Raw genomic sequence first — 13443 nt, 5'->3', positions numbered from 1 at the left:
TCTGCGTGAGTGTGTGAGTGAGTGTGTGTGTGTGAGTGTGTCAGCGTGAGTGTGTGTGTGTGGCTGTGTGTGTGTCTGTGTGAGTGTGTGTGGGTGTGTCTGCATGAGTGTGTGTCTGCGTGTGTGTGAGTGTGTGTGTGTGTGTGTCTGTTTGAGTGTGTGTGTGTCTGCATCATGAGTGTGTGTGTGTGTCTGCGTGAGTTGTTCGATCCGCAAGTCTCCCCTAGTAACGGGGGTACGAGTCCAGCTCTCCGTTTAAAGAGTCCGAACCGTCTCACCTCAGAGGAAACTCACTCAGATCTGACTGGTGATTGACACTGCCGAGTGTCTGCGTGAGTGTGTGTGTGTCTCTGTGAGTGTGTGAGTGTTTGTGTAAGTGTGTGCGTGTGTCTGCGTGAGTGTGTGTGTGTGTCTGCGTGAGTGTGTCTGCGTGAGTGTGTGAGTGTGTCTGCGTGAGTGTGTGAGTGTGTCTGCGTGAGTGTGTCTGCGTGAGTGTGTGAGTGTGTCTGCGTGAGTGTGTGTGTGTCTGCGTGAGTGTGTGAGTGTCTGTGTAAGTGTGTGAGTGTGTGAGTGTGTCTGCGTGAGTGTGTGTGTGTGTCTGCGTGAGTGTGTGTGTCTGCGTGAGTGTGTGAGTGTGTCTGCGTGAGTGTGTGAGTGTGTCTGCGTGAGTGTGTGTGTGTGTCTGCGTGAGTGTGTGTGTCTGCTTGAGTGTGTGAGTGTGTCTGCGTGAGTGTGTGAGTGTGTCTGCGTGAGTGTGTGTGTGTCTGCGTGAGTGTCTGTGTAAGTGTGTGAGTGTGTCTGCATGAGTGTGTGAGTGTGTCTGCGTGAGTGTGTGTGTCTGCGTGAGTGTGTGTGTGTGTGTGTCTGCGTGAGTGTGTGTGTGTCTGCGTGAGTGTGTGTGTGTGTCTGCGTGAGTGTGTGAGTGTGTCTGCGTGAGTGTGTGTGTGTCTGCGTGAGTGTGTGAGTGTGTCTGCGTGAGTGTGTGTGTGTCTGCGTGAGTGTGTGAGTGTGTCTGCGTGAGTGTGTGACAGTTTGTGTGTCTTATGTTTTATTTGTGTACTTCCTGTAGATCTGAGCTCAGGCCATGCTGAAGATCCCAGCAGTGATGATGAGGAGTGGGCCAACACAAAGGTGTGGAAACTGCCAGGTTGACTGATTAGTTCTGAGCTTGATACAATGGGAGGGAAGGGAGCTCTGTTGGTTTAAATCACGTTAGAAGAAGAAAGTCACGCCGCCACACCTCACAGTTTGAAACATAACACTTTTGTAATTCATGTGTGATCTGTGGCCGTGTGATCCAGGCTCCTGGGGGGCTGGAGCCCCTGTTGGGGGGTCAAGGGCTGCTGGAGGTCAGAGAGCTGCTGGACCAGAAGAGGGCGGTAGAGAGAGAGCTGAGCGAACTCAAAGCTCAGCTGGAGAAGGCCGGGTTCTCCTCACTGTCCCAGATCAGGTGAGTCCTTCAGTCTGATAATACCAGAGTTACTATAGCAACAACAGTGATGCAGATCACTGGATCATCTGTGCTTTGAGGTGGAGGGGGGGGGGGGTGCACATCCACAGTAGGACTGGATCATACAGACACATGATGAGACATGGACTGGATCATACAGACACATGATGAGACATGGACTGGATCATACAGACACATGATGAGACATGGACTGGATCATACAGACACATGATGAGACATGGACTGGATCATACAGACACATGATGAGACATGGACTGGATCATACAGACACATGATGAGACATGGACTGGATCATACAGACGCACTAAAGCAACCAAGCAATTATTTTTCTGTGTGTGTTTTCAGGAAAGCTTTGTTCAGTCTGCGAGCAGAAAATGAAGATTTAAAGCATCAGCTGAGCAGCAGAGAAGAGAGTGATGACCTGAAGATGCACCAAGAGGAAGAGGAGCTGGATGTGACTATAGCAGAGGAGGAGGAAGAGGAGGAGGGGGAGGAGGAGGAGGGAGGCCGTGGGCAGTGGGAGGCCTGGGATGGTGAGCGGTGTCTGACTGCCATCCAGACCAGAGACCAGGAGAAGAGGAAACCCTCAAGACCCACGTCCCTGGATCTGCACAGCCGCCTCTCACAGGTAGGGGGCGCTAACCCTAACGTGCAGAGGACCTCCTGTAAATGTCAGGTTGAGTGACCTGATTACAAAACCTTCTTAAAGACTTCCTGAAAGCTACTTGAGTCAAATTTAGCTTCAGATTTTGGACTGAAAAATATCTAAATAAAAGTGAATAAATGAAATAAATCAAATTCATTCATTCAAAATATGATTTAATGCATCAAACTGTTTGTTACGCAGGAGCACCGCCTGCAGGGGGTGCCATCGGCCAACCAGGAGCACCGCCTGCAGGGGGCGCCATCGGCCAACCAGGAGCACCGCCTGCAGGGGGCGCCATCGGCCAACCAGGAGCCCAGGATTGCATCACCTGCAATGTGCAAGAAGGTGCAGCATCTGGTATCTCAGCTGAAGGAGCACAGGCAGCTGCTGAGTGAGTCCACATGATCCACATGGTCCACATGGTCCACATGATCCACATGGTCCACATGGTCCACATGGTCCACATGGTCCACATGGTCCACATGGCCAGGGTGATCATGAGATGATCATGAGACTGAATCCCTCCTTCTGTCTCTCTGCCCTCAGCAGAGACACCAGGGCAGCAGGACAGCAAACAGATCCAGGACCTGCAGGATCTGGGCTACGAGACCTGCGGCCGGAGTGAGAATGAGGCTGAGAGAGAAGAGACCAGCAGCCCAGGTAAACCCTCAGATCAGACAGGTGGTAGTAATAGATAAATAAAGTCATAGTCAACATGACCGGGTTCGTCCCGTCTCTGCAGAGTTCGATGACCTGGAGATGTGCACGTCTCTGGACTGCGGCTCTCTGTGGCCGGGTCAGGATGTGGGGGGCGGAGACTCTGTGTCGTCGCTCCAGCGGCTGGTGGAGGACCTGCGCTCCCAGCTGTCCCGTTCTCAGGGGGTCGTCCGAGGCCTCCGGAGCCGCCTGCGCTCCTTCTCCACCTCCGGTGACCGACCCTCCACCCCCCGCAAGGTCAACTGGTCCTTTCAGGCTTCTCCGTCCCAGAGCGGGGCAGTGGACGACGGCGGCCGGCGGTCTGCAGACGGGCGCCCGACCCCACATGAGGACCTCAGAGAGCTGGTGTCTCGTGTTGACGCCCTGGAGGACCAGCTGAGGGAAGGAGGGAAGACGTCTGTCAGCGAGAACAGCAAGAATGGCAGCTGGCCGAGGTGAGGAAGAGGAGATGAGTCATATCCACACGTAGAGTTTCCATTTTTACCCATCCTGGATGTGCAAATAACTTACAAATGACTTTAAAAACTTGATCTCCAGTAGAAGATCCAGTCTAGGGATGGAGGGTGACGGATCATTAAAGGAGATCTGACATTTGTAAACATTGTTTTGAACCATTCAGACTGCTTGTCCTGTGTTAACACCAGGTTACCACTAGGTGGCAGCAGAGCCTTCACTCATCCTGATCAATACGATTAGAAAGGGCTCCATCCAGAACAGCAATCAGCTCAGACATTATTGGTGATTGATTTCAGCTGTTGCCCCTTTGTATTTTTATTTATTTATTTATTGTGCAGGATGGAAAGGTCAATAAGGTCAATGGTATTCTATGGTATGATTAGTTTAGTATTTAGAATCTATATCATTGTTCTCATGGTGTCACATTGTGTGTTGTGTGTTTCCTCCACAGTAAGTTCGACGCCCTGATCCAGGCTCAGGCCCGTGAGCTGTCTCACCTCCGCCAGCGGCTGAGGGAGGGCCAGGGTGTCTCCCTCATCCTCACCCAGCACCTGGGGGAGACCACCAAGGCCTTTGAGGAGCTGCTGAGGGCCAACGACATCGACTACTACATGGGCCAGAGCTTCAGGGAGCAGCTGGCCCAGAGCAGCTCTCTGGCTCAGAGGGTCAACGCCAAGATCAGCACACGTGAGTCAGATCATCTTATTGACACGCGTGTGGAGACGTCATACAGCAGCGTAGAGTCAAAGTGTCGCCACAAAAGGATCGACTTTAGAGAGACGGGTTGGTTTCATTTAACAAGACACAAATTCAAATTCTAAATTCTTCTCTTTCGTATCACACACACACACACACACACACACACACACACACACACACACACACACACACACTACAGAGGGCAGCCATGATGCGGCACCCCTGGATCAATTCGGTGCCTTGCTCGAGGGCAACTCGGCAGTGTCCTGGTTTGCAGGAGCGATGTTAGGGTTACAGGTTAGAGTATGAAGACATGAATGTGTGCCAGAGACACAAAGCTGCCAACTTCACAACATCAACCGCTCAGTTTCCTGTGCAGTATTCTCCCCACTTTGGGAACCGATGATTGTTTCTTTATTTGTGTTACTTTATTTACTTACTACACAAGTAAGTAAGTCACAGATGAATGTGAGTGAAGATGATGAAGTGTGTTTCTTTCCTTAAGGAGATCAATCTGAAGATCCAGAGGAAAAGACAGAGCTGTTAGCCATCCGGTCAGTGTGTGTGTGTGTGTGTGTGTGTGTGTGTGTGTGTGTGTGTGCGTGCGTGCGTGCGTGCGTGCGTGCGTGCGTGCGTGCGTGTGTGTGTGTGTGTGACTGACAGAACAGATGATGAGTGACTCTAGGATGAATGTGATCTGCTCTACATATAGAGCACGCCCTCTAGTGGAGGGAAGCTCTACCTTACACATTTAATGACATACTGACCCACTGTGTGTGTGTGTGTGTGTGTGCAGTCTGAGTAAAGAGCTGCAGCAGAAGGATCAGCTGATTGAGTCTCTTCGTGCCAAACTGAATCATCATCATCATCATCATCATCATCAGCGCTCGGACACGCCTTGCAGCAGCCACACCCTCTCTGACCAATCAGAGGGCTCCTTTGTCTCTGCCAGCCAGGAGGACGTGGATGTTTGTAGTGAGGACGAGCTGCTTCAGGAGGACACGGGGAGGACAGGTGAGCTGGAGACAGAGACATGTTAGCTTCCTGTCACCACCATCTTTGGTTATTTGATGTTTGTGTGTGTGTGTGTGTGTCATGTGACCTCCAGATAGCCCCTCCCACAGCAGCATCATCAGCTCGTCTTCACACGCTGCCACATCCTGTCTCACCTGTCCCATCATGCAATGCTCCAACTCGCCACCTAAGGCCATAGACAGTCACACAGGTAGGAGGAGGAGCCATGAGGTCACTTCCTCTGTCAGCTGTGACACATTTACTTCCTGTTTCTGTTTCTCTTCTTCATCCTTCTGCCCTGTGGTCTCCTCCTTTCCTCTCCTCTCCTCGTCTCCTCTCCCCCTCTTCTTGTCTGCCATCCGCTTCTCCTCTCCTCTCCTCTCCTCTTCTCTCCTCTCCTCTCCTCCTCACCTCTCTTCTCTTCTCTTCTCTTCTCTTCTCTTCTCTTCTCTTCTCTTCTCTCCACCTCTTCTTGTCTCCTCTCCTCTCCTCTCCTCTCTTCTCCTCTCCTCTCCTCTCCTCTCCTTTTCTCCTCTTCTCCTCTCCTCTTCTCCTCTCCGTGTCTCCTCTCCTCTCCTCTTCTTGCCTCCTTTCCTCTCAGCTCCAGTGTCAGATTTGACCTGTGACCCTGTTAGGCTGCGGCCCCGTTGCCATGGCAGCGTGTCCCTGGCTGATGCTCAGCAGGAGCTGCAGACGTTACAGAGGCAGCTGGCTCACAGTGAGACAGTGAATGCATCATCACAACATATTCATCCCACAATGCAACAGGAGGAGTTTACACTCATTCATCATCTTTCACTTCATAGGGAATTATGCTCAACATTTTCTGATTAGAGTATAATAGTTAGCAATTAAGTTAGTTCATATTTTATATACTACTGCTTTAAATATTACAGAACTTAGATCAGAACATAGAGTACATATAGAGTACATATAGAGTACACATAGAGTACATATAGAGTACATATAGAGTACATATAGAGTACATATAGAGTACATATAGAGTACATATAGAGTACACATAGAGTACATATAGAGTACATATAGAGTACATATAGAGTACACATAGAGTACACATAGAGTACACATAGAGTACACATAGAGTACATATAGAGTACATATAGAGTACATATAGAGTACATATAGAGTACACATAGAGTACACATAGAGTACACATAGAGTACATATAGAGTACATATAGAGTACATATAGAGTACACATAGAGTACACATAGAGTACACATAGAGTACATATAGAGTACATATAGAGTACATATAGAGTACATATAGAGTACACATAGAGTACACATAGAGTACACATAGAGTACATATAGAGTACATATAGAGTACACATAGAGTACACATAGAGTACATATAGAGTACACATAGAGTACATATAGAGTACATATAGAGTACATATAGAGTACACATAGAGTACACATAGAGTACATATAGAGTACATATAGAGTACATATAGAGTACACATAGAGTACATATAGAGTACATATAGAGTACATACTAGTTAGTTAGTTAGTTAGTTAGTTAGTTAGTGTTAGTAAAATCAAAGTGTCTTTGTCCCCTCAGGTTTGTCCTCTCCACAGTCCAGACCCCCTCAGTGCGTCCCCGTCCTGTCCCAGCACCGGTTGTCCTTTGAGCCTCTGTCCCACAGCACATACCAGCCGTCTCTTATAGGGGGCGCTCTGGACTGCTGCTCTGCCATTAAAGCCAGGGCTGGTCTGCTGGACAGCAGTGCATTGTGGGATACGGCTTACGGCAGCCGACCGATGAGTCTGGGAGCCGTCGTGTCTTCAGGAGCGTCGTCAGGCCGGTCAGGGTCTGGACACACAGGTTGAGACTCTGATTGATCTGTTATTGAGACTGTATTTCTTCTGATGTTGTGGATTCATGTACAGTGTGTGTGTGTGTGTGTGTGTGTGTGTGTGTGTGTGCAGGGTCTGAGCTGATGAAGGAGCACCTATCAGAGATCAGGGTTCTTCGCCAGAGGTTGGAGGATTCAATCCAGACTAATGAGAGACTGAGACAGCAGCTGGAAGACAGACTGACACACACACTCAAACACAAAGGTGACACACACACACACACACACACACACACACGTTTTTGGGCACTAACTTCCTCTCTCCTCCAGGAGCTCCGACCAACATCTACATCCAGGGTGTGGATTCAGTGAGTGAGCTCTCGTCTGAGCTCAGGGCTCTGAAGGACCAGAACATCGGGCTGAGACAGCAGCTGCAGCAGCTCACCGCAGGTACCACGCTACCACGCTACCACGCTACGCGCCTGCTTCATACCCAACACTTATCTCTGACTGCTCTCTGTCCTGTACAGACGTCCGTAAGGAGGCGGAGCAACGGAGGGAGGCGGAGGCAGAGGCAGAGCGGTGGGCGGGGCACAGTAGGGAGCTACAAGCTGATGCTCAGGCTCAGAAAGAGGAGATCACACACATGACACAGGACAGACTGAGGAACCATGAGACCATCACCAGGTACAGAGAGAGGAGGGGAGGGGAGCGAGAGAGAGAGAGAGAGAGAGAGAGAGAGAGAGAGAGAGAGAGAGAGAGAGAGAGACAGAGACAGAGACAGAGAGGGGGGGAGAGAGACAGAGGGAGGGGGGAGAGAGAGAGACAGACAGACAGACAGACAGACAGACAGACAGACAGACAGACAGACAGACAGACAGACAGAGAGGGGGGAGAGAGGGGGGAGAGAGAGAGACAGAGAGAGGGGGAGAGAGAGAGACAGACAGACAGAGAGAGAGATCATTGTGTTCATAATTAATTTAATGCAAGTAAATAAACCAATCAATCATTTGTCCTGTGTAGTTGACACCAATGCAGCCGTGTTGACAAGGTGTGCCTTAATTGTGTGTGTGTGTGTGTGTGTGTGTGTGTTCAGGCTGCAGCATGAGCTCAGTGTTCTCCAGCAGCAGGTGTGTGAGCGTCACAGAAACACACACTCAGGTAAGACTTGTCACCATGGTGACACATTAGTTACCTTTTATTTGGTGTTGATCCATGAATGTCAAGCGTTTGTGTGTTTGTGTGTGTGCAGGTCAGGTGGAGAGCATGATGACCTCTGACCCCAGAGAGTCGAGTAGACAGGCAGGAGTGCGACCCCGAGCCAGGAGGAAGCTCCTTACAGGTACGTGCAGGTCGTCGCCATAGGTTACCTTGTTGATGCTATAAGATACAACAAGGTAACCATGGCAACAGTAGGCAGCTCTCGTCCTTCCTTTCCTCAGCAGGCCCACAGCAGGGCCGGGCTCCAGATGTTTCCTCCTATGACCCTCTTGGCCGTCACACTGCGGGCCACGTGGAGGACTTCCAGGCCGTGCAGCAGCAGATCCTGGAGGGGGGCCATCTCCTCCTCACCATCGAGACCACCCTCCACTCTCTGAGCGGCCCAGAGAGGCAGGACTCCAGCCTGCAGGTGACCCGACCTGATCACACCTGCAGGAGGATTCTGATCAGTAGTCATGGTGACAGTGAGGAGGATCATCCTCACTCTTTGGTGTCTCAGCAGGGTTCAGTGAGGAAGCTGCTGGCTGACACACACACCCTGTGCCAGATCGTGGAGGAGGTCCAGTCTCTGCTGCGGAGGTTCTGGACCGTCCCTCTGCCAAACGCTGATGAAACCAAAGAGAAACAGGTCAGAACCTTAGAAGCTTCAGGAAGCTTTGGGCTGCTGAGAGGCATCACATCTTCATCAATGTGTGTGTGTGTGTGTGTGTGTGTAGGAAGAAGAGGAGCTGGTCTCTCTCCGCTTGCAGCTGTCAGAGAAAGAACGGGCTCTAATGGACGCCAAGGAGAAACTGAAAAGCTCCAACGTGACCAAAGACAGCATGGAGCGTTTGATCATCAGCCAGTGTGAGTCACCGTCCACCATGTTTGTGTGGGGCTGAAGGGGGCGCTGCTGAGCTCAATCATCATGTTCTCTTTTCTTTCCTCCTCAGTATTGAGAACACGAGACGTCCTGAAGAAAGCAAAGACAAATTTACAGGTGAGCAGGAATTTAATCTGAGTCTAATCTGTCTCCTGTCCTCCTCTGTAAGGTCCACACACACACACACACACACACACACACACACACACACACACACACACACACACACACACACACAGAGTCAACTCCCCGATTATCAGCCAATCAGGCTCCATCAGGCCCACAGAGCTCCACATGTCACGTGTTCTGTCATCACGTGTTCTTTCTTCTTCTCCTTCTGCTGAGTCTCCTCAGGAGAACGAGTGCAGGCTTTCTTTCCTCCGCCGCTCCTCTTCCTCCCCTCGTACCTGCTCCTCTTCTTCCTCTCCTACCTGCTCCTCTTCCTCCTGCTCTTCCTCACCAGACTGTGCTGATGAAGGTATGAGTGTTGCAGCTGGTTCTAGCATGAATCCTTCACGTGTGCTGCTCCACATGTTCTTCATCCATGGCTTCCTCCCGAGGGGGGGAGGGCTTTACATTTGTCCTGAAGGTTGCCCTGCAGGATAATGACACAAAATTAAAACACAAAGTACGTTTCTTTGTTTTCCTGTTTACAGGTCAAGGGTCAGGGGTCTTCTGTGAACTCGCCCTCTCTCCTGGTTGGGGTGTGGTGAGGCCCCAGCCGCCCCCCCGCTCCCCCTCCACTTCTTCAGTGGTGCTTGGACTGGCTCATCAGCATCAGCAGCAGCAGCAGCAGCAGCAGCAGCAGCGGCCCCTGCAGGCAGCCTGTCTGTAACGCACCAGGAGACACTGAAGATGATACTGCGGCTTCTCTGATTGGCTAGAGAGACTCTTCAGCTGAGTGACATGTGTGTGATGATGATGATGATGATGATGGTTGTTTGCTTCTCTGCTCACTGACTTCTTTGTTATTGGTTACTTTCTTTAAAATGTTCAATAGGAAACAGGAAGTGATCCAGATACCAGCAGGAAGTGGTTTCAAAGAGTTTCCCATCTGTGTTGTAAATGTAAATGTAAATGTAAAACAGCTGCATGTCTTTAGAGGAAATAAAAGCCAAAAACATTCAGTTTTTGTCCATTGAAAAGACATCAAAGTGCCGAGAAACACTTATTTTTGTAAGTAAGCTTTGTTGAGCTTTGTTGAGCTTCATCATGGAGTTTACAGATAATTCATCAATAATTTAAAACCTCACAGATAAAGGAGTTCTATTTACTGACATTTATTCAATAATCACAGAAAACCATTTATTAATTTTAAATATGTTTTTATTATGTATTATAATCAGTTTGCTTTCTTATTTTTCCGTGTTTTTTTCAAAATAAACTGAGACGATCACTGAAAAACAAGGTGAACTTTTGGTGAATTTTCTACAAAATGTTTTGACAAAACTGTCTGCATTGTTTTTTACATTTTGTACCAAAATCCTTTTAGTTTGTCAAGAGAAACGTCAAACCTTTATTTTTATTTTGCCGACCACAGAATAACGGCGAAGGGACGTGTTTTCTTTGTGAAAGCTTGTAGTTAGTGATACATTCATAAAAAAAATAAACGTCCAGTGTGAAATGACGCGTTTCTTTGGTGAGTAGCTGTATAATAAGTAGTGACACGTTGTTAGAACCTTGTCTGCACCTCCATGTCCAGGATTTAAAACACAAGAGAATAAATCAATATAGTTGTTTGACATTGCCAGAGCGGAAGTGCGGTTGTCGTGCTGCTAGCTTGACGGAAAAAGAAAGCGGAGCTGCATTCTGCGCTCCTCCATCTCCGGGATGGAACAGAGCGTCTGCGGACCCCTCACCGCCTCATAGACCCCCGGACACCCGAAGACACGCGCCCTCAACCGGGCTGGAAGCTTCTGCGGAGCACACAGCGGCACAGAGAGCCTCTGCGTCTGCTCAGGAGCGGAGCTAACAGCTAGCAGCTAGCGGCTAACAGAGGGAGCTAACGCGAACAGGGACTCGACCTCAGCATGGAAGCGTTCAACTGTCACTCTGTTCCACCTTGAGAGAGAGAGAGAAAGAGAGAGAGAGAGAGAGAGAGAGAGAGAGAGAGAGAGAGAGAGAGAGAGAGAGAGAGAGAGAGAGAGAGAGAGAGAGAGAGAGAGAGAGAGAGAGAGAGAGAGAGAGAGAGAGAGAGAGAGAGAGAGAGAGAGAGACTCCAGATGTGGACGGAGTGAAGAGCAGCTGCAGCCAAAGTAGAGAAGCAGAGCAGCAGCAGCAGCAGCAGAGCGGCAGCATGGAGCCCAGAGCTTAACGCTGAGTGAAGATGAAGAGGAGTGAGAATAAAAACAAGAGGAAGCTGAGTAACATGGAGCAGCAGGAGAGAGAGAGCGGCGACATAGAGGTGAGGACACAGGTGAGGTCATCCTGATGTTTAGTGCGTCGTTGAAAAGAGATCAACCACATAAATCATCTGTCACTATGAATCGTTTAACGTTAGGGAACACTTGACAGCTGTCAATGACCTGGAGGGCTGTGGGGTCACAGCCTGACCTGGAGGGCTGTGGGGTCACAGCCTGACCTGGAGGGCTGTGGGGTACATATATGTATATAGTATTAAAATAAATTGGATAAAGATTGAAGAGTTTAGGACTGAAAGGAACTTAAAACTGAGCGTGTGTGTGTGTAAAAGAGTAATCAGATCCTGGTCAGCCGACCATTTCTGTTTCCTGTTAGAACCGAACTTCCTCTTCTCAGGTCTGTTGCTTCATGGTGCTCCGATGAAACCGCCTCAAACCTTCAGCTCTTTATTTCACTTAATTACTCATATTATAAATGAAGACTTCTACAGAGCAGTGCTGTGCAAATGGAAGTGATAGGAAGGGTTAATATTACTGTCCTTACCCTGAGTAAGTCCCTCCCCCAGAGATAGAGCCTGACATAGAGGCAGAGCAGTAAAAACAGCTGCAGGTCACAGGTCTGCTCTCTGCTCTGGACCAGGCTGCTAGAATCCAGCAGAACCTCCCCAGCAAAGGTCAAAGGTCACATGGACACAAACACTGTCTTCCATCTGACTGAGGGACTGAACCATCTTCACTTCACTTATGACTGCAGCTCTGATGAGCTTAGTAGAACAAGAAGTACGCAGACATGACCCAGATGAATCAGCTCTGGTAGAGCAGCTCCTGCTCCCATGATGCACCTAGGCAGGTCACAACGTATCCAGAGCACCGCCTCAGGCTACATCCCGCAGAGTGACGTGTGGTAATTTCAGGTTTGACTGCGGAGCTCTGTTCTCACAGTCAGGCTCGGCTGTCAGTGACAGATCACTGAACACACACACACACACACACACACACACACACACACACACACACACACACACACACACACACACACACTTGTGTCCATGAGGTTGGAGGTCAAACAGGAGCAGCAGTTGTGTTCACCTCAGCAGCACTCACACATGACCCACACTCCTGCCTGTCAATCATTACTGATAGGTGATCTAATGATCATGACTGGACTTGGCTCATAAAGTAATGAGCCTCATCGTGTTCTACTAAAGCATTCAGACAAACATGACTCAGCTCAACCTGAGCACAGCTGATGATAACAGAAACTAGAGTTACCATAGTAACTACAGGCGGTGGGCCCAACATGTCCTCTCCCTCTCCTCTTCTGTTCTCCAGCAGCTCTTCTGCTGCACAGCTCCCTTTGCTCCTCTTCTTCACATGTGGACCCTCAGACGGCTCCACTCTTCCTCTCTCTGTCCTCTTACTCTTCTTCAGCAACTTTGCGTCTTCTTGGTCTTTCTGTCTTCTTTGTCTCTGTGTCACTTCTCTTGTGTTTGACAGTTGTGGACAGACTTCATATTCATTTCACGTAGACACAGATTCAGTGTGTCGGGATCAGACAGGAAGTGCAGAGGCCTTCAGGGTGAATGTGTTAACATGTCTGAGTTTGTCTTCACACGCCTCCTGCTCCTGTTTCATTTTCAGCCTCAAACTGACACCATAACATGTGTGAGCATGTGTGCCTTCACTCAAGGACTCCAAAATTCTAAATTAGATTTTATGTCCAAACACAAACAAACACTGATACTCACTGATACATACACACACACACACACACTCTCTGATATTACACCTGGTGTGTGTGTCAGCAGAGCTGCGGTCATAACTGTGGAACAATCTCAGTCAGATGGTTCAGTCCCTCAGTCAGATGGTTCAGTCCCTCAGTCAGATGGTTCAGTCCCTCAGATGGTTCAGTCCCTCAGTCAGATGGTTCAGTCCCTCAGTCAGATGGTTCAGTCCCTCAGATGGTTCAGTCCCTCAGTCAGATGGTTCAGTCCCTCAGTCAGATGGTTCAGTCCCTCAGTCAGATGGTTCAGTCCCTCAGATGGTTCAGTCCCTCAGTCAGATGGTTCAGTCCCTCAGATGGTTCAGTCCCTCAGTCAGATGGTTCAGTCCCTCAGATGGTTCAGTCCCTCAGTCAGATGGTTCAGTCCCTCAGTCAGATGGTTCAGTCCCTCAGATG

General features: G+C 49.3%; 2 protein-coding genes across 9 annotated transcripts in view; both read left to right on the top strand.

Moving 5' to 3' along the window:
• LOC142990303 (myomegalin-like) overlaps positions 1-10058 on the top strand; it is a 32878-nt gene extending 22820 nt beyond the window's left edge. For 2 of the 8 annotated variants that reach the window (XM_076140050.1, XM_076140043.1), the window contains 22 exons: positions 1070-1131; positions 1302-1450; positions 1817-2099; positions 2319-2508; positions 2664-2777; positions 2860-3268; positions 3742-3977; positions 4495-4543; positions 4786-5003; positions 5098-5214; positions 5605-5721; positions 6587-6850; positions 6955-7086; positions 7152-7271; positions 7352-7508; positions 7918-7982; positions 8074-8163; positions 8264-8451; positions 8542-8670; positions 8759-8888; positions 8975-9021; positions 9561-10058. In XM_076140050.1, the coding sequence (XP_075996165.1) occupies positions 1070-1131; positions 1302-1450; positions 1817-2099; positions 2319-2508; positions 2664-2777; positions 2860-3268; positions 3742-3977; positions 4495-4543; positions 4786-5003; positions 5098-5214; positions 5605-5721; positions 6587-6850; positions 6955-7086; positions 7152-7271; positions 7352-7508; positions 7918-7982; positions 8074-8163; positions 8264-8451; positions 8542-8670; positions 8759-8888; positions 8975-9021; positions 9561-9617 (3323 nt within the window). In that variant the 3' untranslated portion in view covers positions 9618-10058. The remainder of the gene's footprint in view (positions 1-1069; positions 1132-1301; positions 1451-1816; positions 2100-2318; positions 2509-2663; positions 2778-2859; positions 3269-3741; positions 3978-4494; positions 4544-4785; positions 5004-5097; positions 5215-5604; positions 5722-6586; positions 6851-6954; positions 7087-7151; positions 7272-7351; positions 7509-7917; positions 7983-8073; positions 8164-8263; positions 8452-8541; positions 8671-8758; positions 8889-8974; positions 9022-9560) is intronic. The other 6 variants (XM_076140046.1, XM_076140047.1, XM_076140045.1 and 3 more) reach the window with 6 other exon arrangements.
• Positions 10059-10679: 621 nt separating this feature from the next.
• LOC142990302 (microtubule-associated serine/threonine-protein kinase 2-like) overlaps positions 10680-13443 on the top strand; it is a gene marked incomplete at its 3' end in the record, with an annotated part of 12087 nt that continues 9323 nt past the window's right edge. Inside the window, exon 1 of the mRNA XM_076140041.1 lies at positions 10680-11320. Coding sequence (XP_075996156.1) covers positions 11231-11320 — 90 coding nt within the window. The remainder of the gene's footprint in view (positions 11321-13443) is intronic.

The sequence above is a fragment of the Genypterus blacodes genome, unplaced genomic scaffold, assembly GCF_046128005.1.
Source record: "Genypterus blacodes isolate CSIRO-AG114 ecotype Tasmania unplaced genomic scaffold, CSIRO-AGI_Gbla_v1 ptg000503l_1, whole genome shotgun sequence".
Lineage (NCBI taxonomy): Eukaryota > Metazoa > Chordata > Actinopteri > Ophidiiformes > Ophidiidae > Genypterus > Genypterus blacodes.
The sequence above is the reverse complement of the archived record's forward strand: the minus strand, read 5'-3'. Positions and strand labels throughout refer to the sequence as shown.